We start from the raw sequence: 24,621 nt of genomic DNA on the forward strand, positions 1-24,621 counted from the left end.
CGCCAGGGTGCTGTGGTATAGCATCACTCTCGAACCCCTTTCCTCTTCGGGTATGAGAGTGGAAAGGTTCTCCTTATACCGGTGGTCGAGCAGTGTGTACACCCAGTAATCCGTAGTGGCCAGAATGCGTGTAACGCGAGGGTCACGAGAAAGGCATCCTAACATGAAGTCAGCCATGTGTGCCAGGGTACCTGTACGCAACACATGGCTGTCCTCACTAGGAAGATCACTTTCAGGATCCTCCTCCTCCTCCTCCTCAGGCCATACACGCTGAAAGGATGACAGGCAAGCAGCATGTGTACCCTCAGCAGTGGGCCAAGCTGTCTCTTCCCCCTCCTCCTCATGCTCCTCCTCCTCCTCCTTAACGCGCTGAGATATAGACAGGAGGGTGCTCTGACTATCCAGCGACATACTGTCTTCCCCTGCCTCTGTTTCCGAGCGCAAAGTGTCTGCCTTTATGCTTTGCAGGGAACTTCCCAAGAGGCATAGCAGAGGAATGGTGACGCTAATGATTGCAGCATCGCCACTCACCATCTGGGTAGACTCCTCAAAGTTTCCAAGGACCTGGCAGATGTCTGCCAACCAGGCCCACTCTTCTGTAAAGAATTGAGGAGGCTGACTCCCACTGCGCCGTCCATGTTGGAGTTGGTATTCCACTATAGCTCTACGCTGCTCATAGAGCCTGGCCAACATGTGGAGCGTAGAGTTCCACCGTGTGGGCACGTCGCACAGCAGTCGGTGCACTGGCAGATGAAACCGATGTTGCAGGGTGGCAGCGTCCGTGTGGGACTTGCGGAAATGTGCGCAGAGCCGGCGCACCTTTCCGATCAGGTCTGACAAGCGTGGGTAGCTTTTCAGAAAGCGCTGAACCACCAAATTAAATACGTGGGCCAGGCATGGCACGTGCGTGAGGCTGCCGAGCTGCAGAGCCGCCACCAGGTTACGGCCGTTGTCACACACGACCATGCCCGGTTGGAGGCTCAGCGGCGAAAGCCAGCGGTCGGTCTGCTCTGCAGCAGTTCGTGGGCCGTGTGCCTCTTATCTCCTAAGCTGAGTAGTTTCAGCACGGCCTGCTGACGCTTGCCCACCGCTGTGCTGCCATGCCGCGCGACACCGACTGCTGGCAACGTGCTGCTGCTGACACATCTTGATTGCGAGACAGAGGTTGCGTAGGAGGAGGAGGGTGGTTTAGTGGAGGAAGCATACACCGCCGCAGATACCACAACCGAGCTGGGGCCCACAATTCTGGGGGTGGGTAGGACGTGAGCGGTCCCAGGCTCTGACTCTGTCCCAGCCTCCACTAAATTCACCCAATGTGCCGTCACGGAGATATAGTGGCCCTGCCCGCCTGTGCTTGTCCCACGTGTCCGTTGTTAAGTGGACCTTGCCAGTAACCGCGTTGGTGAGGGCGCGTACAATGTTGCGGGAGACGTGGTCGTGCAGGGCTGGGACAGCACATCGGGAAAAGTAGTGGCGACTGGGAACTGAGTAGCGCGGGGCCGCCGCCGCCATCATACTTTTGAAAGACTCCGTTTCCACAACCCTATACGGCAGCATCTCCAGGCTGATAAATTTGGCTATGTGCACATTTAACGCTTGAGCGTGCGGGTGCGTGGCGGCGTACTTGCGCTTGCGCTCCAACACTTGCGCTAGCGACGGCTGGACGGTGCGCTTACAGACATTGGTGGATGGGGCCGAGGACAGCGGAGGTGAGGGTGTGGGTGCAGGCCAGGAGACGGTAGTGCCTGTGTCCTGAGAGGGGGGTTCGATCTCAGTGGCAGGTTGGGGCACAGGGGGAGAGGCAGCGGTGCAAACCGGAGGCGGTGAACGGCCTTCGTCCCACCTTGTGGGGTGCTTGGCCATCATATGTCTGCGCATGCTGGTGGTGGTGAGGCTGGTTGTGGTGGCTCCCCGGCTGATCTTGGCGCGACAAAGGTTGCACACCACTGTTCGTCGGCCGTCTGCACTCTCAGTGAAAAACTGCCAGACCTTTGAGGACCTCGGCCTCTGCAGGGTGGCATGGCGCGAGGGGGCGCTTTGGGAAACAGTTGGTGGATTATTCGGTCTGGCCCTGCCTCTACCCCTGGACACCGCACTGCCTCTTGCAACCTGCCCTGCTGCTGCCCTTGCCTCCCCCTCTGAAGACCTGTCCTCAGTAGGCGTAGCAAACCAGGTGGGGTCAGCACCTCATCGTCCTGCTGCTCTTCCTCCGAATCCTCTGTGCGCTCCTCCCTCGGACTTACTGCCCTTACTACTACCTCACTGATAGACAACTGTGTCTCATCGTCATCGGCCTCCTCACCCACTGAAAGGTCTTGAGACAGTTGCCGGAAGTCCCCAGCCTCATCCCCCGGACCCCGGGAACTTTCCAAAGGTTGGGCATCAGTCACGATAAACTCCTCTGGTGGGAGAGGAACCATTGCTGCCCAATCTGAGCAGGGGCCCGAGAACAGTTCCTGGGAGTCTGCCCGCTCCTCAGAATGTGTCATTGTAATGGAGTGAGGAGGCTGGGAGGAAGGAGGAGCAGCAGCCAGAGGATTCAGAGTTGCAGCAGTGGACGGCGCAGAACTCTGGGTGGACGATAGATTGCTGGATGCACTTTCTGCCATCCACGACAGGACCTGCTCACACTGCTCATTTTCTAATAAAGGTCTACCGCGTGGACCCATTAATTGTGAGATGAATGTGGGGATGCCAGAAACGTGCCTCTCTCCTAATCCCGCAGCAGTCGGCTGCGATACACCTGGATCAGGAGCTCGGCCTGTGCCCACACCCTGACTTGGGCCTCCGCGTCCTCGGCCGCGTCCACGTCCTCTAGGCCTACCCCTACCCGTCAGCATGCTGTATTACCAGTAATGCAGAAACAGAATGCTGTAATTAAATGTGCCGCTTATTGGCCTGTGGTTGGAGGCTGACTTCGCTTACGGAACGCCAGGAAATAATTTTGCGCAAGCCTGCTGTAACACTTAGCTGGCTGCGTATGAATTAGGAGGACAACTACACCCAGCACAGACCCAGAACACTGAGGACAGTCACAGGCAGCCCAAATAGATTTTTTTCCCCAAATGCTTTTGGAAAGGCCCACTGCCTATATACACTGTATATGTCTTCTCTCTCTGCGTCACCACTACTGGCCCTGGAGTATGTCAAATAACTGCAGACTGTTGCACTGTGGACTGGAATACAGCGGTGATTTAACAGCCAACACAGAGCCAGGAAATAATTTTGCGCAAGCCTGCTGCAACACTTAGCTGGCTGCGTATGAATTAGGAGGACAACTACACCCAGCACAGACCCAGAACACTGAGGACAGTCACAGGCAGCCCAAATAGATTTTTTTCCCCAAATGTTTTTGGAAAGGCCCACTGCCTATATACACTGTATATGTCTTCTCTCTCTGCGTCACCACTACTGGCCCTGGAGTATGTCAAATAACTGCAGACTGTTGCATTGTGGACTGGAATACAGCAGTGATTTAACAGCCAACACAGAGCCAGGAAATAATTTTGCGCAAGCCTGCTGTAACACTTAGCTGGCTGCGTATGAATTAGGAGGACAACTACACCCAGCACAGACCCAGAACACTGAGGACAGTCACAGGCAGCCCAAATAGATTTTTTTCCCCAAATGTTTTTGCAAAGGCCCACTGCCTATATTCAATAAATATGTCTTCTGTCCCTGCCTCACAATATATGTCTTCTGTCCCTGCCTAACCACCACTTCTGGCCCTGGAGTATGAATAATTACTGCAGGGCGCAATGCTCTGCACGGCCGATATACAAAAAAAATTGTGCAACACTGCAAAAAGCAGCCTCCGCAGTACTGCACACGGTTAGATGTGGCCCTAAGAAGGACCGTTGGGGTTCTTGAAGCCTAAAATACTCCTAACACTCTCCCTATAGCAGCTCCGGCACCAACAGCACTTTCCCTCCTCTATGTCAGAACGCATCTGTGGCGAGCCGCGGGAGGGGACGATTTTTATACTCGGGTGACACCTGATCTCGCCAGCCACTCACTGCAGGGGGGTGGTATAGGGCTTGAACGTCGCAGGGGGAAGTTGTAATGCCTTCCCTGTCTTTCTATTGGCCAGAAAAGCGCGCTAACGTCTCAGAGATGAAAGTGAAAGTAACTCGAACATCGCGTGGTACTCGTCACGAGTAACGAGCATCTCGAACACGCTAATACTCGAACGAGTACGTTCGCTCATCTCTAGTCATATGGCATACCATATTATCTATGTAACTGAAATCAATCTATCTCCAGGTCAAGTGTCAATGAGGTTATGCTAGTTATCTGGCGCAATTGCACTGAAGTATATGAAGGCTCCCTGCAAGTTTTAGGGGTGCAAACTACTTTTTAATTCTTGGCAACAAGCCAGTCATACAAGCGCAAATGGGTTACAAAATGTATGCTCTCTTTTTACAGAAGAGCAGTGGAAGACAATGTCCGGTCTTACCAGGATGTTCAGTAGTGTTGACTATATCACCAAACATGTGTACATAGCGTTAGGAAAAAATGCTCTTAGTACTGATTCTCATATTAGAGTACCGCTTGGCTGTTTCACCAGTTGTTATTAAAAAATATTCCTACTGTCATCTCATAGATAGTTATTAGAGATGAGCGAGCGTACTCGGAAAAGCACTACTCGCTCAAGTAATTTGCTTTATCCGAGTATCGCTGTGCTCGTCCCTGAAGATTCGGGTGCCGGCACGGAGCGGGGAGCTGCAGGGGAGAGCGGGGAGGAACGGAGGTAAGATCTTTCTCTTCCTCTCTCCCGCCCGCTCTCCCCTGCTCCCCGCTGCGACTCATCTTCAGGGACGAGCACAGCGATACTCGGATAAAGCACATTACTCGAGCGAGTAGTGCTTTTCCGAGTACGCTCGCTCATCTCTAATAGTTATCTAAAAACAGAGATCTTGCTATTGATCATGTCCTATAAATTTTGGCAAAAGAACAGGGTCATTATACTCTGCATTCTAACCCAAGTAAAGCACACAGAACCAACACGGAAAGAAGTGGATTTTACGTTCAAATATCATATATTCCAAGGATAACAGTTGATTGCTAAGTTGGCTTTAATATTTAAAGAGCAACTGCACTTTTTAAAAACTTTTGACATGTTAGACTAACGTGTCAAAAATTTTGATCAGTGTGAGTCCACGTGCTGAGACCCCCACTGATCACTCACATGAAGGACTCACCCAAGCGATGTGCCCCTTTATCTGTCCTTGCTGCCTTTTGGCATCTCTTGGCAGCTGAAGACTGAAACAAACTTCTATAGACATGTATGCGTCTGTTTTCAGCTGTCGACAGGCAGCAAAGACATCCTAAAGTGCACAGTGCTTGGCTGAGCGCTGCAGCCCCTTCATTTGAGCAATCAGATGGGATTTCCTCACCTGGACCCCTCTGATCAAAACATTTGACCCCACTGATCAAAACTTTTGACATGTTGCTCAGAAACAGGGTTATCCAGTAGGATATAGCATTAATGTCCACTTAGTGGGGTCCCAACTGCTGAAAACCTGCAGAATGCTAATAAAATGTTGCACTCCTTTGACTCCATTACATTTTTTTGCATGCCAGGCCTATTATAGTATGCTGCCTTGAAAAAAAGGTAAGCTGAGCCAAAGCAACCCTGCCCTTCATTCTAGCAATTGGAAGGGATCACAGTGATCCCCATCATAAATATACCAAATTACAGTATATACACTAACCACATTAAATAATGCAAGGTTTTTGGACGTTAGGAGATGGGCCAATATGATTTGATCACATTATTTATTTATTAGTGTGAATACTGTAATTTGGTATATTTCTGATAATAAATGTATTTGGGTGCTGTTGACACTTTTTTGTTTCTGCTTCTATGTTGCAGCCATGGTTTAATGGGCACCTCTAGATTTATATTGGGTAGTGCTGAATTTGTTTCCTCTTTTATTGTACGACTCTTGAAATAGGTTTTCCATATGATATTATAGTATGTTCAAATAATGTACGAAGTTTTAGAAAACAGTATATAAAATGTCTTACTTTACAGGGTTACCGTGATCTATTTTAGAATGACAATTGGGATGAAAAACAATAACTCCATTTTCTGCAGCAAAATTACTGATGCACGTGTACTCCAACCATGAGGTGCAAAAGCAATGGAAATGTTTCTAAGGTGCCGAAGAGCTTTGGAAAATTTATTATGCTGTATGCACTACTTTTAGAAATTTGGCAAAATTGAAGACATTTTGCAGACTTGTAGATTCATACATCTTGCATCACTATTGAGAAATGTCTTATGATGTGCTTTAGAAATTAAAACATAGGACAAAAATCACAGAGCCTAACTGCTTGATAAGGTGTAGTTATTTTCAGATATCTGCAATTTGCATCTTTTACAGATGGAAGTGTGAATTTAGATTACTTAACCACTTCCTGACCAGAGGTTTTTCCTCTTTTCCTTGCCTGGCATTGGTCACCTAGATGTTGACTGCTAGAAACTGGTTAAAGGAATTATCCAGCCCCAAAAAATGTTTTAAACATGCTCAGTGTGGCAAAAAAGCAACCTCACCTGATCCCCCGTTACTCCTATTCTTCCACTGCCCATCCCCTGCTGCTACCACTTCCTGCTGCAGCAAAGAAGTCACAGACACCTGGTATATATGGCTTTGGATGGTGAATTCATGTTGTGGTCACATAGCAGCAGGAGACTGAACACTAGAGGAATGGAAGCAGCAGAGGATCAGGTGAGGGGAGTATGGCTTTTTAAAAAAAAATCCCAACACACTGAGCAAGTTTAAAACAATTGGGAAGTTTATAACCCTTTTAACTGATGGTGAAGCCAAGAATAAACGTTAATGCCAACAGCACCAATGTTAAACCCTTCTCAAGGGGAGGTTTAAGGCTGCACAGCCACAATCAGAAGATGAACTCCCGTCTTCCTTTTAACAAGTCCCAATATCCAGATAAAGTGACAGCAGCACAAATCCAGGTGCAATAAAACAGGTTTCCTTTATTCCATCAAAAAAGCACACGCGACGTTTCGGCCATTGCAATGGCCTGATGGTGAACATATAGAAAAAAGCTATGCTAAAGAGCCAATAGACATTTCCAATGAAGATGGTATAGGATGACATTAGATGACCCAGTCTTAAAGTTTTCTTTTGAGTTTGACCGAGGTTAAAAAAGCCAGAGTAAAATGTCATCCTTAAGCAGCATGCTTAGTTCTTGGGGAGAGAGAACAGTTGAGCCTTTTCAAGACCGGCTGTAATATTAGAAGGGGGATGATCACACACAAGCAAATACTTACTGCGTCAAGAGTTCCAGAGGTGCCGATAATACAATCATTGCTGTAAGTAGGCTGTTACAGTGATTGTGTATCTTAAAGACAGTGCTGTTAGGATTATGTGGTGTTGTTACAAGTTCTTTCACACTGGTACATATTGACCACAGAAAGTTTTCTACACAAGATAGGATAGCTAGGACATCAACTCTGCAAGGGAAAAAAACAGGACATTATTTTCCCTTTATTATCATAAAACGAGTCTGTTTTTTAAACATTTTAGAAGCATAAATTATTCATACATCTATAACCAATAAATCTGTTAAGTGTTTAATTTTGCCAAAATCTATAAAATGTTGCTAGTGGAGCTCAGCTGTAATACCACTAGCAACCTCTGAAGTAAGTGTGGCACTGTTTAAGAAAGAAGGCAGACAGACATGTTTTTCTAACCCTGAATACCCCTTTAATTTGCCATAAATGTCTAATTAGAAAATGTCCAACCATTGAGACTACCACTTGTCCTAAAAATGAGTGTATGAAATAATGAGTGTTTTGATTCTGGAAGCAACACAATAGTATAGAAAAAACTTACTATGGCACTATAATAGTAGAGCACAGTATACAAGAAAATTAAAAAGATTATTGTGTCAGTAAGATAATAACAAACAGCCTTGGAAAAAGACAATCACTAGTGCGACATCACTACAATAGAATAAGGGCTAAACATGTAACATGTATGGCAGCATCAAAAATAACACCCTCTGATACCTAATTGAGGAATTGAAAGGAACATTGGGAAGACTGGCAGGGCAAGAGAGAAGCTAAAGTTCCCAAAGAGAACTGACACATTAGCAAGAAAACCACAAGGAAATGACAAACCATGACACAACAGAGGCAAATTGATGTGAAAGATCATCATCGTTATGTCTCCCCTCCCCCAAAACCCAAACTCATAGTTTCCCCAGTCAACTTCACTCCCTCCAATATAGGGGTTAGGGCAATCTAAATATTGATTACGGCCGCCTGCGGGCTCGGCTCGGGTCCTGCTGCGAGAATTCCGACTCTTCTCCTGGCTGTCCCCGGCTCTCTAGTGCTGATCTTTCAGCAGGCAGGGATTTTAAATCCCTGCCTGCTGAAAGAGCTGTTTGTGATTGGCTGATGTGCTCAGCCAATCACAGGCAGCTCTCGCCGAATGAATGCCGTCACGTGATCAACACTGGAGAGCAGGGGATAGCCAAGAGAAGACGCGGGGGTGAAGGAAACATCTGCCACATGCGGCAGATGTGTTCTTCATCCCCGCGGGGGTCACGGCAGCAGCGGACAGGTAAGTATATTTTTTATTTATTTTTTTTACACTAAAATTTTTCTTTTTTAGGGGAGGGCGTATATGTAAAGCCGTTCCCTGAAAAAGAATGCAGGGGTGCTGGCAAAGAATTGTTTTCAATGGTGCCGCCGGCAGCTCTTCTTCTGGCTGTCCCCTTCTCTCTAGTGCTGATCTTTCAGCAGGCAGGGATTTAAAATCCCCACCTGCTGAAAGAGCTGTTTGTGATTGGCTGACGTGCTCAGCCAATCACAGGCAGCTCTTGCCGAATGAATGCCGTCACGTGATCAACACTAGAGAGCAGGGGATAGCCAAGAGAAGACGCGGGGGTGAAGGAAACATCTGCCACATGCGGCAGATGTGTTCTTCATCCCCGCGGGGGTCACAGCAGCAGTGGACAGGTAAGTATATTTTTTATTATTATTTTTTTTTACACTAAAATTTTTCTTTTTTAGGGAAGGGCGTATATGTAAAGCCCTTCCCTGAAAAAGAATGCAGGGATGCTGGCAGAGCATTGTTTTCAATGGAGCCGCCGGCAGCAGCCGCAGCTCCATTGAAAACAATGTACGGACCTGCATTCACGCGTGTTTTTGCACATACATGGGTGCGCAGCTATGTACGCTCGTGTGAAGCCACCCTTAGTCTTCTTTTATTGGTTATACAGTCCTAAATGGGACTGTAACTCCAAATCCATGACTTCGACTCCACAGCCATGGATACAATAATGCTTATATTGTTATGATGTCACTATAGACTTGGTCTTTTTTTATAGGTATACATATTATAATTAATTAAATGCAGCATGTATTGTCTATTTCCTTTCATAGGAACTTGGGAAAATTTTGAAATGTCCCATTACTACACGCATACTGTATTGCATATTTACAATTTAGTAAACGTTTTGTGTTCTGAAATTGTATTCTAATAAATATATTTTATGTTTTATCTAAATAGCTTGACTATTTTATCATACTGGTGATGAAAAGCTTGATGCTACTATTGTAATACAATAAATTTCTCCCTTAAAAACATCCTATATGAAAGAGTCGGAATCTGGAGTCAATGTCTGAGAAAATTGAGGAGTCGCAGTCAAAGATTTGATTTACCGACTATACAGCCCTGACTGTATCATCATTAAAATAGAACTAGGGATAAGGACCCTAGTATTGTTATAATAGAAACACAGAGAACAGCCTTGGAATAGAAACAGTATTGTTACATTGATACAGACTATTGTAACATCAGCACAATAAAACATGTCCTTCGGTTGAAGCCGAATACTATTGTGACATCATCAAAATACAAAACAGCCTAAGAATAAGGAAAGACAATTATATCATAAATAAAACACTTTCCTTAGAATAAAGAGTAACACTATTGTGACATATCGTAATCAAAATAGAACAGAGATTATAAATGAAGAAACGGGTTATTGTGACATCATAATAGAGCACAGTCAAGCAAGAAAAACAATCTCCATTGTGACATCACAAAAAACAACAACCAAAAGATGAAAATATACACTACTGTGGCATCAAAATAGAGCACAGGCTAGTGTTAAACACTAATACTGTTGTGACAATGCCACAACTAAACACGGCCTATCAACGAAGGCATACAGTAGTCTATCTACAATGACATCTTCACAATATGATACAGCCTAGTAATAAAGAAAATTAGTGTTGTGACATTGCTACAACAGAACACATCTTATGAATAAAATACAAGTACTATTGTGACATAATAAAAAAGAACAAAAAGTGATTAAACATAAACAGTACTGTAACAATCAAAATTGAACAAAGGCTAGGAAATTCAGACAAAACACGACTGTGACATCATTCCAATAAAACACGGGCTATAAATGAGGATATAGTATATTGTGACATCATCAAACTAGAACATAGCCTACCAATAAAGACAATTACCATTAGAACATCACTACAACAGAAGACAATCTATATTGTGAGATAACCAGAGATAAAGGCATAAGAAACCAGTGTGGCATAATTATAATAGAAGACATCTTCTAAATGAAGACATGGTCTATTGTGACATCATCAAAATAAAATTCAGCTTATAAAGGAAAAACACAGGTCACAATCAAAATACTACACCATTTATAAGTATGGACTCAGGCTGCTGTAACATAATAACAACAGTTCATAACCAAGAAATAAAACACAAATGCTATTGTGAGATTATCCCTTAAGATGTAGTCTAGGAAAAAAAAATAGTGGAAAAAAGAATGCCCCGTAACACCATTATAGAGTATACTGTAGTCTTAATAACACATGGCACTCTTAAAGTGTGAACCCCACAAATCTATTTATAAAAGTGAATATTTCTTTGTTCTTCATAGGCTTCTACTCTGCATCATAGAGCTTCAAGAAACTTGGAGGTTTCAACTGTTTGTTGGTCATAGTAACCAATTACAGCACAGTTTTCATTATACTAGAACAGCTTAAGAAACGATGATTGGTTGTTACGTGAAATAACAGGGGTTTTTTTGTTTTGTTTTTTTACACAGTTTCAATAAATAAAGGCCCATTTACACGGAATGATGATTGCTCAAAAATCTAATTAGCTACTTAAGAGTTAATATAGGCAGAGTGGGACACTGCCACGATAGCTCTGAGAACAAAGCAGCTGTTTTGTATATGCAAACAGCTGCTTTGTTCTCGCAGTTATCAGCGATGTCCAGCTGGGAAGTACCAGCAGGATACCAGCTGAAAGAAGGCCATCAGCACCACCTGCTTAGAAAATCAGCGTGCGGCGCTGATAAGAGTCATGGTTGATTTCTAGCTTGCTAGAAATCAATGATGAACGAATAGTGCACAAACAATGCACAATGGCTGTGCATTTAGACCCAATGATTATGGCTCAAAAGATGGCTTTTGACCAAATTTTGAGTAATAATCGTTGTGTCTAAATGGGTCTATAGTATAATGTATGGTAAATAAGATGCTTTGTGATTCGGCTTGTTGAATAATTCAGATGTGTGGTGGATCTGGAATGCCCCTGAAAAACGGAAATCCTTTGGACAAGTTCAGCCAGAAGCAAAGAAAGTAAAATTACTGCAAGTGCCTGAGACAGGAGCCAGGACATCAACATCTGCAGAGACATTGAAGCAGGCAGAGCACTAAATTCAAAAAGATAGGAAAGAGCCAGGACATCAAGGGCTGCAGAGACCTCAGATAGCATCAGGACCAAATTCTAGGGGGCATTCCAATTTGAGAGTCATTTTGCATAAACTTTTAAGCAGCTACTCAGCTACTTAAGAGCAATTAACTGTGCAAATGAAGCCTTAGATAAAAGCAGTTAATAGCTCAAGGGCTCTTATCTGCTTTTAGTTCTTTTGTTCTCCAGCGGGAAACAATGCTATCAGCACTACCCGCAGAGAACTGCTGATAAGGCTGAAGGGCGATTTTTAGGTTGGACTGAATTTAACGATCAGCTAGCAGTGCGCGATGGCTGCACGTTTAGATGCAACAATTATGGCTCAAACGATCGTTTTTTTGCGATTTTTGAGCGATCTTCGTTTTGTGTAAATGGGCCTTTAGATGGTATAGCACTTTGCATTTAAAGGTTTTCACACCTACGGTGGTTATTTTAAAGAAGCAAGCACTTCAGTGTGGTTCTTGTTGCCATACATTGTCAAATTATTCAATGTGTAAACACAAAAAAAAATATACAAAAAAGCCCACAACGCAGTAGAAGGAAATCGAATGTAAATGAATGAATAATTAGAAGTGTCTGATCATGGAGTGTGGTGTGTCTAGTGTATGTATAAATAAGCTGCACAGCAATCCCAATACATTATTATGTACTGTACATCAAAATGTCAGCAAGAATTTGTAACACATCAATGCTTGATTTATGAAGAACGTTTTATTCACTTCTCTGCAGGAAATATAAACACTGCATTACTAAATGATGAAGCATGACAACTCCATTCTATTTTACATATTCAACATAAATACAGTAAATATACAAAATTCAGGCAGAAACATTATTCCGCCTACAGTACCAGCCGTGCATTGTGTTTAGATATGTTTAGACATAATGCATTACCTTTCAAAGTACAGGAAAGTGTTCACTGTAGATGGACCTCTGGTTCACATATGTATATAGGGTTCTGGTAGCAAAGACATTATTTTACTACTTCTACTGATTTAGTATGAGGCACCAGTGACATTCTGACATCTCTACCACAAAATGACACAAACTTTATCTATTAGAATTCCATAAATATCCTCTCAAAACAGTGAGTATAGAGTGAACTTCATGATTTGTTACGCCCCCGCAACAGCATATGACACTGAGCATGCCCACAAAACTCTCCATGATAAGTCAATAGGTCTTTTTCTGACTTAATTTTCCACTTTATTGCTGCTGAAAAACAAATCTCAAGAAAAGTAACTGTAGTAACTCAAAGATGACAGCCTACATAATCATGCAAAGAAAATGAAATCTAATTCTGGGGAAAGCTACATCTGTAGTACCGGGTTTCTCTGAAAATAAGATCTACCCCAAAAATAAGCCCTACCCTGATTTATCGGGATTTTCGGGTAGGCTTGAAAAATAAGCCCTAACCCAAGAATAAGCCCTAGCTGCATTACATAAAAAAGAGCAATACATTATCTAGCAAGCTCGGTCCGGGTCCTCCCGCTGCTTAGCACACTTGCTGCAGTCCTCAGCCGCCCACAGAAGATCGCTTCCTGGTTATGGGTCTTATAAAGCCTGCCTCCAGGAAGTGATGGGTGTGATTCCTTCATCGAGCACTGCATTGATTGGCTGAGCAGCACTTGGGAACCAATAAAAGTCATCATATTGTAGAAGCGGTACTTATGAATTGGCCAATCAATGCCACGGCTCAGACAATTTATAAATTCTGCCTCCACAATGCGATGGCTGTGATTGGTTCACCAAGTGCTGCATTGATTGCCTGAGTAGTCAATTGGGAAATCGATGAAGAACATATCTTATATGTCCCAGGAGATCAGCCATGTCCCCCTGCTCCTCACTGACATGTCTGGCTGTAGGACAACTATCTGCAGCAGGAGACTCCCCCCTCTGTTCTGCCTACAGTATCACCTGTCACTGGGTTCAAGCCGCCCGAACATCAGGAAACATGATCCAGGGACAGATGACTGATGTATGTTTTATTCTGCTGCACTTAAAAAAAAAAAAAAAAACATACTTAGAAGTTTGACTCAGAGCAGAGATGGAAGAGAGCCAAGACAAAGAGGCGGCATCGCTACTGCCCGCAATTTTCTCACGCAAAAATCAATAGAAGTTTCTAATGTTAAAAACGCATCGCACAAAAATCACAAGTTGGTGCATTGCAATGTGATAAAAAGGAGACTCCATGCGAAAACATAGTCTAGTAATACATTTTAAAAACCGCAAAATGCAGAAAGATAGGACATGCAATTTTTATTTTTAACGCCACATCGGATGAGTGAAAACATCGCTAATGGGAATAAAACCACTGAAAATCACTGGTTTCATTATTATGTGATTTCACAAGAAAAAAATTGGTTCCTTCGCGCTACAATACACCATTAAAAGAGTGTAGACATTTGGAAGCAGTATACACCTACTTCAGTTAGGGGGATGTGGAGCTAACCATTTCCCCTCATTCCAAGTTCTCCTCAATAGATAAAGCAGTAGTATTTTCCTTTTCTTCTTTATTCACATGTAAAACAGGTACAGGACAAGGCAACGCGTTTCCAGGTCACAAACCCCTTTATCAAGCCTAACATACAGTAACAGACATACTCCCTTAAATAGTAGTTGCAGAGGACATCATAAAATGCTTGCCGGCATCCTGGCATGACACCAGAAAATGGCGCCAGAGCATATTCATGACAAGTTATCCTGTGTCGTCCCAACGCGTTGTGGTCAGGGGCGAATTCCGTTGTGAGCCCCCGCATGTGGAATCCGGCTCTGCCGTGTGCAGGCGGCCTTATACTAGTTATGTACATAGAATGGGAGATTGCGCTTATATTTACATAATAGTCACCCAGTAGTTTGCTGCTTTATTGAGTGCCTTATGCTTTTTTTTGTATTTTCAAATACTTTTTGCTAATCAAGGGACTGATTTTATTTGAAGTGGTGTATATTTTTGTAGCTCCATATGTTTATCGATTCCTCATAGACAATGTCTTTGCTCTGGTATTTATAGGTTATATGTATGTCTAGCCATTCTGCACCTACGTCACACCACCACCCATGACACAGTGTGCATATAGAGTACAGTAAATGGCAAGTGTGGATTAAAGATCTCCTCGGACTCACTTGCAAGCTCCCACCTGCTCAAGTGTAGTAATAATAAGGTGTGATCAAGTACAAATGTTATAACAAAATGGCAAAAGACGACGTGTGCAAAAGTGCTAAGAGACAAATGTCAGTGCAACATAAACTTCTAGTACAGGTCTACATTTATAATGCAAATGTTACTTTAGCAATTCCACAAAAATGTTCTCTCCCATCACCACCACTCTATTGTTAAAGAAACAAGACGTATAGATCTAGTTAATAGTTTACGCTTTTTTAATTAATAGAGAAATACAATACTGAGAATAGTGTGGTGTATTTTATACAAATGTCCCAGACAAGTACAGTACATGACATCTAACAATAACACCACTTCTCCACATAAGACAGATTAAATTAATAACACTAGTTACTTTGCCTTTGTGGTAGATGGCTGAGAGGTTCGCCATTTTGTCTGTATTTTCTGTTGTCAGCTGTGAAGATGCTATATTGTGTCTCTAATCTAAACCTCTGGGGGAAGGGAACATCGTCCCCCCACCTCCACAAGAATTGAACGAGCAGTGTTGACCATAAACTGGTCAAACCGGTTCTAACTAGCAGAGAACTACTTATCTAGGAATGTCTTTGTGTAGAGGAACAGGAAATAACTGTGTGGAAGAGAAAACACAGGAAGTATTTCCTTCGGACAACACGTCAAGAATGAATAGAGCATGCTCAAGGGAAGCTCCTCCCGGGTGAATGATCTCACAGCTACCTCACAAATACCTCCCTATGAGAATGGCCTATCAGCACACAAAATAATGTTACTGTATCCTAATTTACCTATCTTCCTGATTTGAAACCTTATATAAATTTTTACCCGCCTAAATAAAGACGGACTCTTTTGGGACACACGATGCAAGACGTGTGGTCTTTGAAAGGCTCTCTAGGCCTGTACATTATTCTTATCTAATATGGCACCCACAGTATATCGAATAGCGAAAATTGTGCTAACACCTTTTACCATACATTTCCCATGTACAGATCCCCAGTAAAGTACCTTTGTGTGTTTAGTCACTAATAGCAAGAGATAGCAGAGCATTGATCTCAATGTTTATTGGAGCATAGCACCTGGAGGAGTGGAGATTGGTGTTGGGACTAAGCACTGAACCTTATGATTCCGTGTATAATTCATGTGTGCTGCATACATACAGTATAAAGCTAAAATTATGTCATATCAATCAGTAATTAGCCCAGTCCAACAAGTTTGCTGTCTTGGTGTAACATTTAATTTTGTCCTGCAAGGCCGAATGCACACAACCAGGTCTGATACTGCAGCGGAATCCGACCCAGTGCCCATCAGGTGAGCCCTGCATACCTGTCTGGATGCTTTTTCTTTTATACTGCAGATGTGCCGGCCAGATCCTGCGATGACGCGGATCCTGCAGCCTTTCCGCAACGATGATTGAGAAAGGGCCGTGGGACGGATGGCTTCCATTGACTTCAATGGAAGCCGTCCGCACAGAAAACGGCTCAAAATAGAGCATGCTGAGATTGTTTCCCTGCGAGTGGAAAATGACAATTGATTTCCACTCGTGGGCATAGAAACCCACTTTTACATTGCATGCTATGGCAGGTATGTTCTGTGGAATCCGAAGGCAGGCGCCTGCTCCAGATTCCGCAATGCAAATTTGGCCGTGTACATTGGGCCTTACTCAAACCATATATACAAACCCTCTTCACCTCCTGCCAGCTTCAACTCTTGTATATAATCTTTTTTTAACCTTGCGTCAACATAAATGCTAGTGCATACCTATCTCCTGCCTAGATTACTGCAACATCCTTCTCTGTGGCCTCTCATCCAATTCATCCTCAACTCTGCCACCCAACTAATCCACTTCTCCCTCTGTTACTCTCCTGTCGCTCCCCTTTGCCAATCCCTTCACTGGCTGCCCATTGCTCAGAAAATCCAATTCAAATTATTAACATTGACATACAAACCTGTCCCCTCCATACATCTCTGCCCTAATATCCTGATAACTGTCCACACCTAACCTCTGGCCCTCACAAGACCTCCTTCTCTGCTCTCCCCTAGTCTGCTCCTCACAGGATCATCTTCAAGATTTCTCCATATGTCACCTGTACTCTGGAACTCACAACCTCAACCCACCAGACTCTCCACCACCTTGTGAAGCTTCGAAAAGAACCTGAAAACCCACCTCTGCAGAAAATAATACAGTTTCCCTGATATAACCACTATATAGGGAGCTTCTACCCTCCCCTACTCCTTCCCTTGTAGACAGTAAGCCATCACAGATGGGAGTTTTCCCTCCCTCCGTATCGGTTTCTAACTCATTTAGTTCATAATTCTTGTTGTTTTTTCATACGAGTATACAGTGTATTAAAAGAGCAACCGCACTTTTAAAAACTTTTAACATGTCAAAAGTTTTGATCAGTGGGGGTCAGGGAGCCAAGAGCGCTGTGATTCTTTCACAGTCTTTGCTGCTTTTTGGCTCCTCTCGACAGCTAAAGATGGACACATAGGTCTACGCAAGTATATGCATCTGTCTTCAGCTACCAAGAGACACCAAAATCAGTGAAGAAAGCCAAAAGGCAACAGCACTCAGGTGAGCCCTGCACCCACTTCATTTGAGCAATCAGTGGGGGTCTGAGCACCTAAAGCCACACTGATCAAAACTATTGATATCGCTCTGATGATATACTATCACTGAACCACCTGGGTTATGCAGTTAGCATACACAACAGTTCAGCTGTGTGCAGATATTACAGGTGTATGAGTGCTGACGCATGTGTTTGTTACTAGAGTTGTGGCAGCCATAGCTTATGTGCACCTTTACATTTAATGTATTGGTTAGAAATGGAGACTTTTGATTTTTGCTGAAGCTGCTTCTTGCAATACAAGTCAGACTCTCTGCCCAATTTCAAGTAGTAATACAATGCAAACATAAGTACAGATACTCCCTTACTTAGGAAAGTTCGAGTTACGAACTTCACTAGATATGAACAAGCCTGTCCTGCAGTATGATGCAATACTATAACATTACATCATACTGTGCAGTGATCGGACAGGCATTCTATGAAGCCGTGCCATATAGGCAGCCCTGGGGCCTTTCAGAAGGCCCCCGGCTGCCGTGACAACCGCATGTCATCCTGCATTTTTATCGTGGGAGTCCATACGGGACCCTCAAACATTGGGTGCTGGCTGTTTCTTGACCGCAGCATTTAAAGCGTTAACAGCACCGAGGAGCGGCGCGGTTTGTCGGTGCTGTTGTGGCCGGGTGCTGGCTGTAAGAAATAGCCGTCACCCAAAGTTATATGGAGCGGGAACCACCCATGATTCTCCTCCATACAAGCATTTGTTCAGACATACGAACAAATGCACTTACGAACAGCTTCCTGGAACAGGTTTCTTCATAAGTAGGGGATTATCTGTACTTCTGCAACAAATGCAAAGCAGAATGTAAATTCTAATGATTGCAATATATGCTACAGTGATGGCACTGTAATACAGGCACAAGTGGAAATGCAGCAAATAACTACATATAAAAGGGCAGCAGCAGTTGTGGTAACGAGCAATTAAACAGCATTGTTCCAAATGTACGCAGCTACGGTACAGAGCCGGACTCTGGTTCGCACAGCATTTCTGCAGCAGAGGCAAATACATGCCGGGTTTGAAAGAAGCAATATCTTATGCAAAAAGGTAAATATTTAATATGATTTTGAAGAAGACTTGGCATCAGATTTCACTCTGCAAATTAGATTTGGCACTAGATTTGGCTCTGTAAAACTGTTTTGTCTGTACATGAGAGTGTGCAGATTAGGCTTGATGCCAGACTCTGCAAGAAATTGTGTAAAACACCAAGCTTTTTAAGAGGAGTTCATGGTGCTTTGATGCCCACAATGGTTCCCCTCTTTTCCTCTCTATCACCAATCATATTTACTTTGCCAACTTTCTCTGTCAGCATCATACAGCACTTTTTCAAAAATTTACAAATGGTATTTTAGAGGTTAAATACGTACTCCTGAGATATTCTAAAGTAGAACATGAGTAATACTTGTGTCTCTGGTGGTCTGGGGTAATGAAGGGGTCATTCTTGATATTCATCATCCCTGGTAGCCTAGGACAGTTAAGGGGTAATACCCACTAATTGACATAAACCCAAAAGTATACAATGTAAAATTATGACTTGGTTTATTTTTACATGGTTTAGAGTGGGATAAATTGTATTATGCTGGTGCTAGAATCCTTATACCCTACATTAGAAAACACAGACAAAGCCCTGCTTCCCATGGAACAACCCAGTTAAATGAGACAATCCTGTCTGCCTCCAGATATACCAGAGGAAGCTTAAAGCATAAGAAGTCCGTATATGCTTTCCTCGGTGTAGACTAGAGATAAGCGAGCATACTCGTCCAAGCTTCATACTCGTTCGAGTATTAGGGTGTTCGAGAAGGTCGTTACTCGAGACGAGCACCACACGGTGTTCGACTCCATTACATTTCCTTCCCTGAGAAATTTGCGCGCTTTTCTGGCCAATAAAAACACAGGGAAGGCATTACAACTTCCTCCTGTGACATTCCAGCCCTATCCCACCCCCCTGCAGTGAGTGGCTGGGGAGATCAGATGACACCTGAGTATTAAAATCTGCCCCGCCCGCGGCTCGCCACAGATGCACGCTGAGAGAGATCAGGGAAAGTGCTGTCTTGCTGTAGCTGCTATAGGGAGAGTGTTAGGTGTTATTTTAGTCTTCAAGAACCCCAATGGTCCTTCTTAGGGCCACATCTGACAGTGTGCAGTACTGTTGAGGCTGCTGGGAGCAGTGTTGCACAATTTATTTTTTTTTGTATATCGGGCATGCAGACCAGAGCGTCCTCAGTCTGCAGTCATTTTACAGAGTATAGGGGCAGTACTGGTGAGGCAGGTAAAGAGGTATACTGGCTATATAGGCAGTGGGCTTTTTCCCAAAAAGTGGAAAAAAATACTATATTTGGCCTGCCTGTGACTGTCTTCAGTTTACTGCGTGTCTGCTGGGGGTAGTAGTCGCTGATTAATACCCAGCCTTGCGCATAATTGTTTCCTGGCTGCACTGGCCTTTCAGTAACCACAGTCATCCTCCAACAGGGAAATCCAAATACAGCGTATATCAGAGGAAGTGGGCTTTTTCCCAAAAAGTGGGAAAAAAATACTATATTTGGCCTGGCAGTGACTGTCTTCAGTTTACGGCGTTTGTGCTGGGGGTAGTAGTCGCTGATTAATACCCAGCCTTGCGCATAATTGTTTCCTTGCTGCACTGGCCTTTCAGTAACCACAGTCATCCTCCAACAGGGAAATCCAAATACAGCGTATATCAGAGGCAGTGGGCTTTTTCCCAAAAAGTGGAAAAAAATACTATATTTGGCCTGGCAATGACCGTCTTCAGTTTACGGCGTGTGTGCTGAGGGTAGTAGTCGCTGATTAATACCCAGCCTTGCGCATAATTGTTTCCTGGCTCTGCTGTGTCCGTTACATGATCACCGTCATCCCGCCAGAGGGAAAGAGTATACATATATACGCTGCATACGGTGTCTGTCTGGTTTTTCACCTCACCATTTTAAAAAATTGAAGCAAAATACTTAAGGTCTACCACTGGCCTTTGGCCACTTGACTGGTCCTGCCCTGTGAATTCCAGTAGCTCAGTCATACGCACCTAGGTCTGACTACCGGCTTGCGCATAATTGTTTCCTGGCTCTGCTGTGCGTTCCGTAAGCGAAGTCAGCCTCCAACCACAGGCCAATAAGCGGCACATTTAATTACAGCGTTCTGTTTCTGCTCTACTCATAATACACCATGCTGAGGGGTAGGGGTAGGCCTGGAGGACGTGGACGGGGGCGAGGACGCGGAGGCCCAAGTCAGGGTGTAGGCACAGGCCGAGCTCCTGGTCCAGGTGTATCGCAGCCGACTGCTGCGGGATTAGGAGAGAGGCAAGTTTCTGGGGTCCCCAGATTCATCTCACAATTAATGGGTCCACGCGGTAGACCTTTATTAGAAACTGAGCAGTGTGAGCAGGTCCTGTCGTGGATGGCAGAAAGTGCATCCAGCAATCTATCGACCACCCAGTCTTCTACGCCATCCACAGCTGCAACTCTGAATCCTCTGGCTGTTGCTCCTCCTCCCTCCCAGCCTCCTCACTTCATGAAAATGACACATTCTGAGGAGCAGGCAGACTCCCAGGAACTGTTCTCGGGCCCCTGCCGAGATTGGGCAGCAATGGTTCCTCTCCCACCGGAGAAGTTTGTCGTGACCGATGCCCAACCTTTAGAAAGTTCCCGGGGTCCGGGGGATGAGGCTGGGGACTTCCGGCAACTGTCTCAACAGCTTTCAGTGGGTGAGGAGGACGATGACGATGAGACACAGTCGTCTATCAGTGAGGTAGTAGTAAGGGCAGTAAGTCCGAGGGAGGAGCGCACAGAGGATTCGGAGGAAGAGCAGCTGGATGATGAGGTGACTGACCCCACCTGGTTTGCTAAGCCTACTGAGGACAGGTCTTCAGAGTGAGAGGCAAGTACAGCAGCAGGGCAGGTTGGAAGAGGCAGTGCGGTGGCCAGGGGTAGAGGCAGGGCCAGACCGAATAATCCACCAACTGTTTCCCAAAGCGCCCCCTCGCGCCATGCCACCCTGCAGAGGCCGAGGTGCTCAAAGGTTGGCAGTTTTTCACTGAGAGTGCAGATGACCGACGAACTGTGGTGTGCAAGGTTTGTCGCGCCAAGATCAGTCAGGGAGCCACCACCACCAGCCTCAACACCACCACCAGCCTCACCACCACCAGCATGCGCAGGCATATGATGGCCAAGCACCCCACAAGGTGGGACGAAGGCCGTTCACCGCCTCCGGTTTGCACCACTGCCTCTCCCCCTGTGCCCCAACCTGCTACTGAGATCCAACCCCCCTCTCAGGACACAGGCACGACCGTCTCCCGGCCTGCACCCACACGCTCACCTCCGCTGTCCTCGGCCCCATCCAGCAATGTCTCTCAGCGCAGCGTCCAGCCGTCGCTAGCGTAACAGTTTGAGCGCAAGCGCAAGTACGCCGCCACGCACCCGCACGCTCAAGCGTTAAACGTGCACATAGCCAAATTGATCAGCCTGGAGATACTGCCGTATAGGCTTGTGGAAACGGAGGCTTTCAAAAACATGATGGCGGCGGCCCCGCGCTACTCGGTTCCCAGTCGCCACTACTTTTCCCGATATGCCGTCCCAACCCTGCATGACCACGTCTCCCGCAACATTGTACGAGCCCTCACCAACGCGGTTACTACCAAGGTCCACTTAACAACGGACACGTGGACAAGCACAGGCGGGCAGGGCACATTGGGTGAATTTAGTGGAGGCTGGGACCGAGTCAGAGCCTGGGACCGCTCATGTCCTACCCACCCCCAGAATTGTGGGCCCCAGCTCGGTGCTGGTATCTGCGGCGGTGTATGCTTCCTCCACTAAACCCCCCTCCTCCTCCTACGCAACCTCTGTCTCGCAATCAAGATGTGTCAGCAGCAGCACATCGCCAGCAGTCGGTGTCGCGCGGCGTGGCAGCACAGCGGTGGCGAAGCGTCAGCAGGCCGTGCTGAAACTACTCAGCTTAGGAGAGAAGAGGCACACGGCCCACGAACTGCTGCAGGGTCTGACAGAGCAGACCGACCGCTGGCTTTCGCCGCTGAGCCTCCAACCGGGCATGGTCGTGTGTGACAACGGCCGTAACCTGGTGGCAGCTCTGCAGCTCGGCAGCCTCACGCACGTGCCATGCCTGGCCAAAGTCTTTAATTTGGTGGTTCAGCGGTTTCTGAAAAGCTACCCACGCTTGTCAGACCTGCTCAGAAAGGTGCGCCGCCTCAGCGCACATTTCCGCAAGTCCAACACGGACGCTGCCACCCTGCGGACCCTGCAACATTGGTTTCATCTGCCAGTGCACCGACTGCTGTGCGACGTGCCCACACGGTGGAACTCTACGCTCCACATGTTGGCCAGGCTCTATGAGCAGCGTAGAGCTATAGTGGAATACCAACTCCAACATGGGCGGCGTAGTGGGAGTCAGCCTCCTCAATTCTTTACAGAAGAGTGGGCCTGCTTGGCAGACATCTGCCAGGTCCTTGGAAACTTTGAGGAGTCTACCCAGATGGTGAGCGGCGATGCTGCAATCATTAGCGTCACCATTCCTCTGCTATGCCTCTTGAGAAGTTCCCTGCAAAGCATAAAGGCAGACGCTTTGCGCTCGGAAACGGAGGGGGGGGGGAAGACAGTATGTCACAGGATAGTCAGAGCACCCTCATGTCTATATCTCAGCGCGTTTTGGAGGAGGAGGAGGGGGAGGAGCATGAGGAGGAGGGGGAAGAGACAGCTTGGCCCACTGCTGACGGTACCCATGCTGCTTGCCTGTCATCCTTTCAGCGTGTATGGCCTGAGGAGGAGGAAGAGGAGGAGGAGGATCCTGAAAGTGATCTTCCTAGTGAAGACAGCCATGTGTTGCGTACAGGTACCCTGGCACACATGGCTGACTTCATGTTAGGATGCCTTTCTCGTGACCCTCGCGTTACACGCATTCTGGCCACTACGGATTACTGGGTGTACACACTGCTAGACCCACGGTATAAGGAGAACCTTTCCACTCTCATACCCGAAGAGGAAAGGGGTTCGAGAGTGATGCTATACCACAGGACCCTGGTGGACAAACTGATGGTAAAATTCCCATCCGACAGCACTAGTGGCAGAAGGCGCAGTTCCGAGGGCCAGGTAGCAGGGGAGGCGCGGAGATCAGGCAGCATGTACAGCGCAGGCAGGGGAACACTCTCCAAGGCCTTTGCCAGCTTTCTGGCTCCCCAGCAAGACTGTGTCACCGCTCCCCAGTCAAGGCTGAGTTGGCGGGAGCACTGTAAAAGGATGGTGAGGGAGTACGTAGCTGATCGCACGACCATCCTCCGTGACGCCTCTGCTCTCTACAAGTACTGGGTGTCGAAGCTGGACACGTGGCCTAAACTCGCGCTGTATGCCCTGGAGGTGCTTGCTTGCCCGGCGGCTAGCGTCTTGTCAGAGAGGGTGTTTAGTGCGGCTGGGGGAATCATCATGGATAAGCGTACCCGCCTGTCAACTGACAGTGCCGACAGGCTTACACTCATAAAGATGAACAAAACCTGGATTTCCCCAGACTTCTCTTCTCCACCAGCGGACAGCAGCGGTACCTAAACAATACGTAGGCTGCACCCGCGGATGGAAGCATCGTTCTCTATCACCATAAAAAACGGGGACCTTTTAGCTTCATCAATCTGTGTATAATATTCATCCTCCTCCTACTGCTCCTCCTCCTGAAACCTCATGTAATCACGCCGAACGGGCAATTTTTCTTAGGCCCACAAGGCTCAGTCATATTACTTTTGTAAACAATGTTTTTGCGTTTCAATTCTCATTAAAGCGTTGAAACTTGCAGCTGAACCAATTTTTATTTTAACTGGGCTGCCTCCAGGCATAGTTACAAATTAAGCCACAGTAACCAAAGCGATTAATGGGTTTCACCTGCCCTCTTGGTTGGGCATGGGCAATTTTTTTGAGGTACATTAGTACTGTTGGTACACCAATTTTTTTGGGCCATCACCTACAGTGTAATCCTAGTAATTTTTATGGGCTTCGCCTGCACTCATGGTACAGCAAGGTGTGTAGGGTTGGCCTACACTTTTGCTACATAAATGTAACTGGGGCCTTGTCTATACTGCAACTACTGAAATGA

At 45.8% G+C, this 24,621-nt stretch overlaps 1 protein-coding gene across 4 annotated transcripts in view; it reads right to left on the reverse strand.

The window, feature by feature from the left end:
• The window catches only part of KIAA0825 (KIAA0825 ortholog), a 379,136-nt gene that overhangs the window by 250,617 nt on the left and 103,898 nt on the right, over positions 1-24,621 (reverse strand). For all 4 annotated transcript variants that reach the window (XM_066602996.1, XM_066602997.1, XM_066602995.1 and 1 more), the window contains exon 11: positions 7,298-7,480. In XM_066602996.1, the coding sequence (XP_066459093.1) occupies positions 7,298-7,480 (183 nt within the window). The remainder of the gene's footprint in view (positions 1-7,297; positions 7,481-24,621) is intronic.

Source organism: Eleutherodactylus coqui, chromosome 5 (assembly GCF_035609145.1).
Source record: "Eleutherodactylus coqui strain aEleCoq1 chromosome 5, aEleCoq1.hap1, whole genome shotgun sequence".
NCBI lineage: Eukaryota > Metazoa > Chordata > Amphibia > Anura > Eleutherodactylidae > Eleutherodactylus > Eleutherodactylus coqui.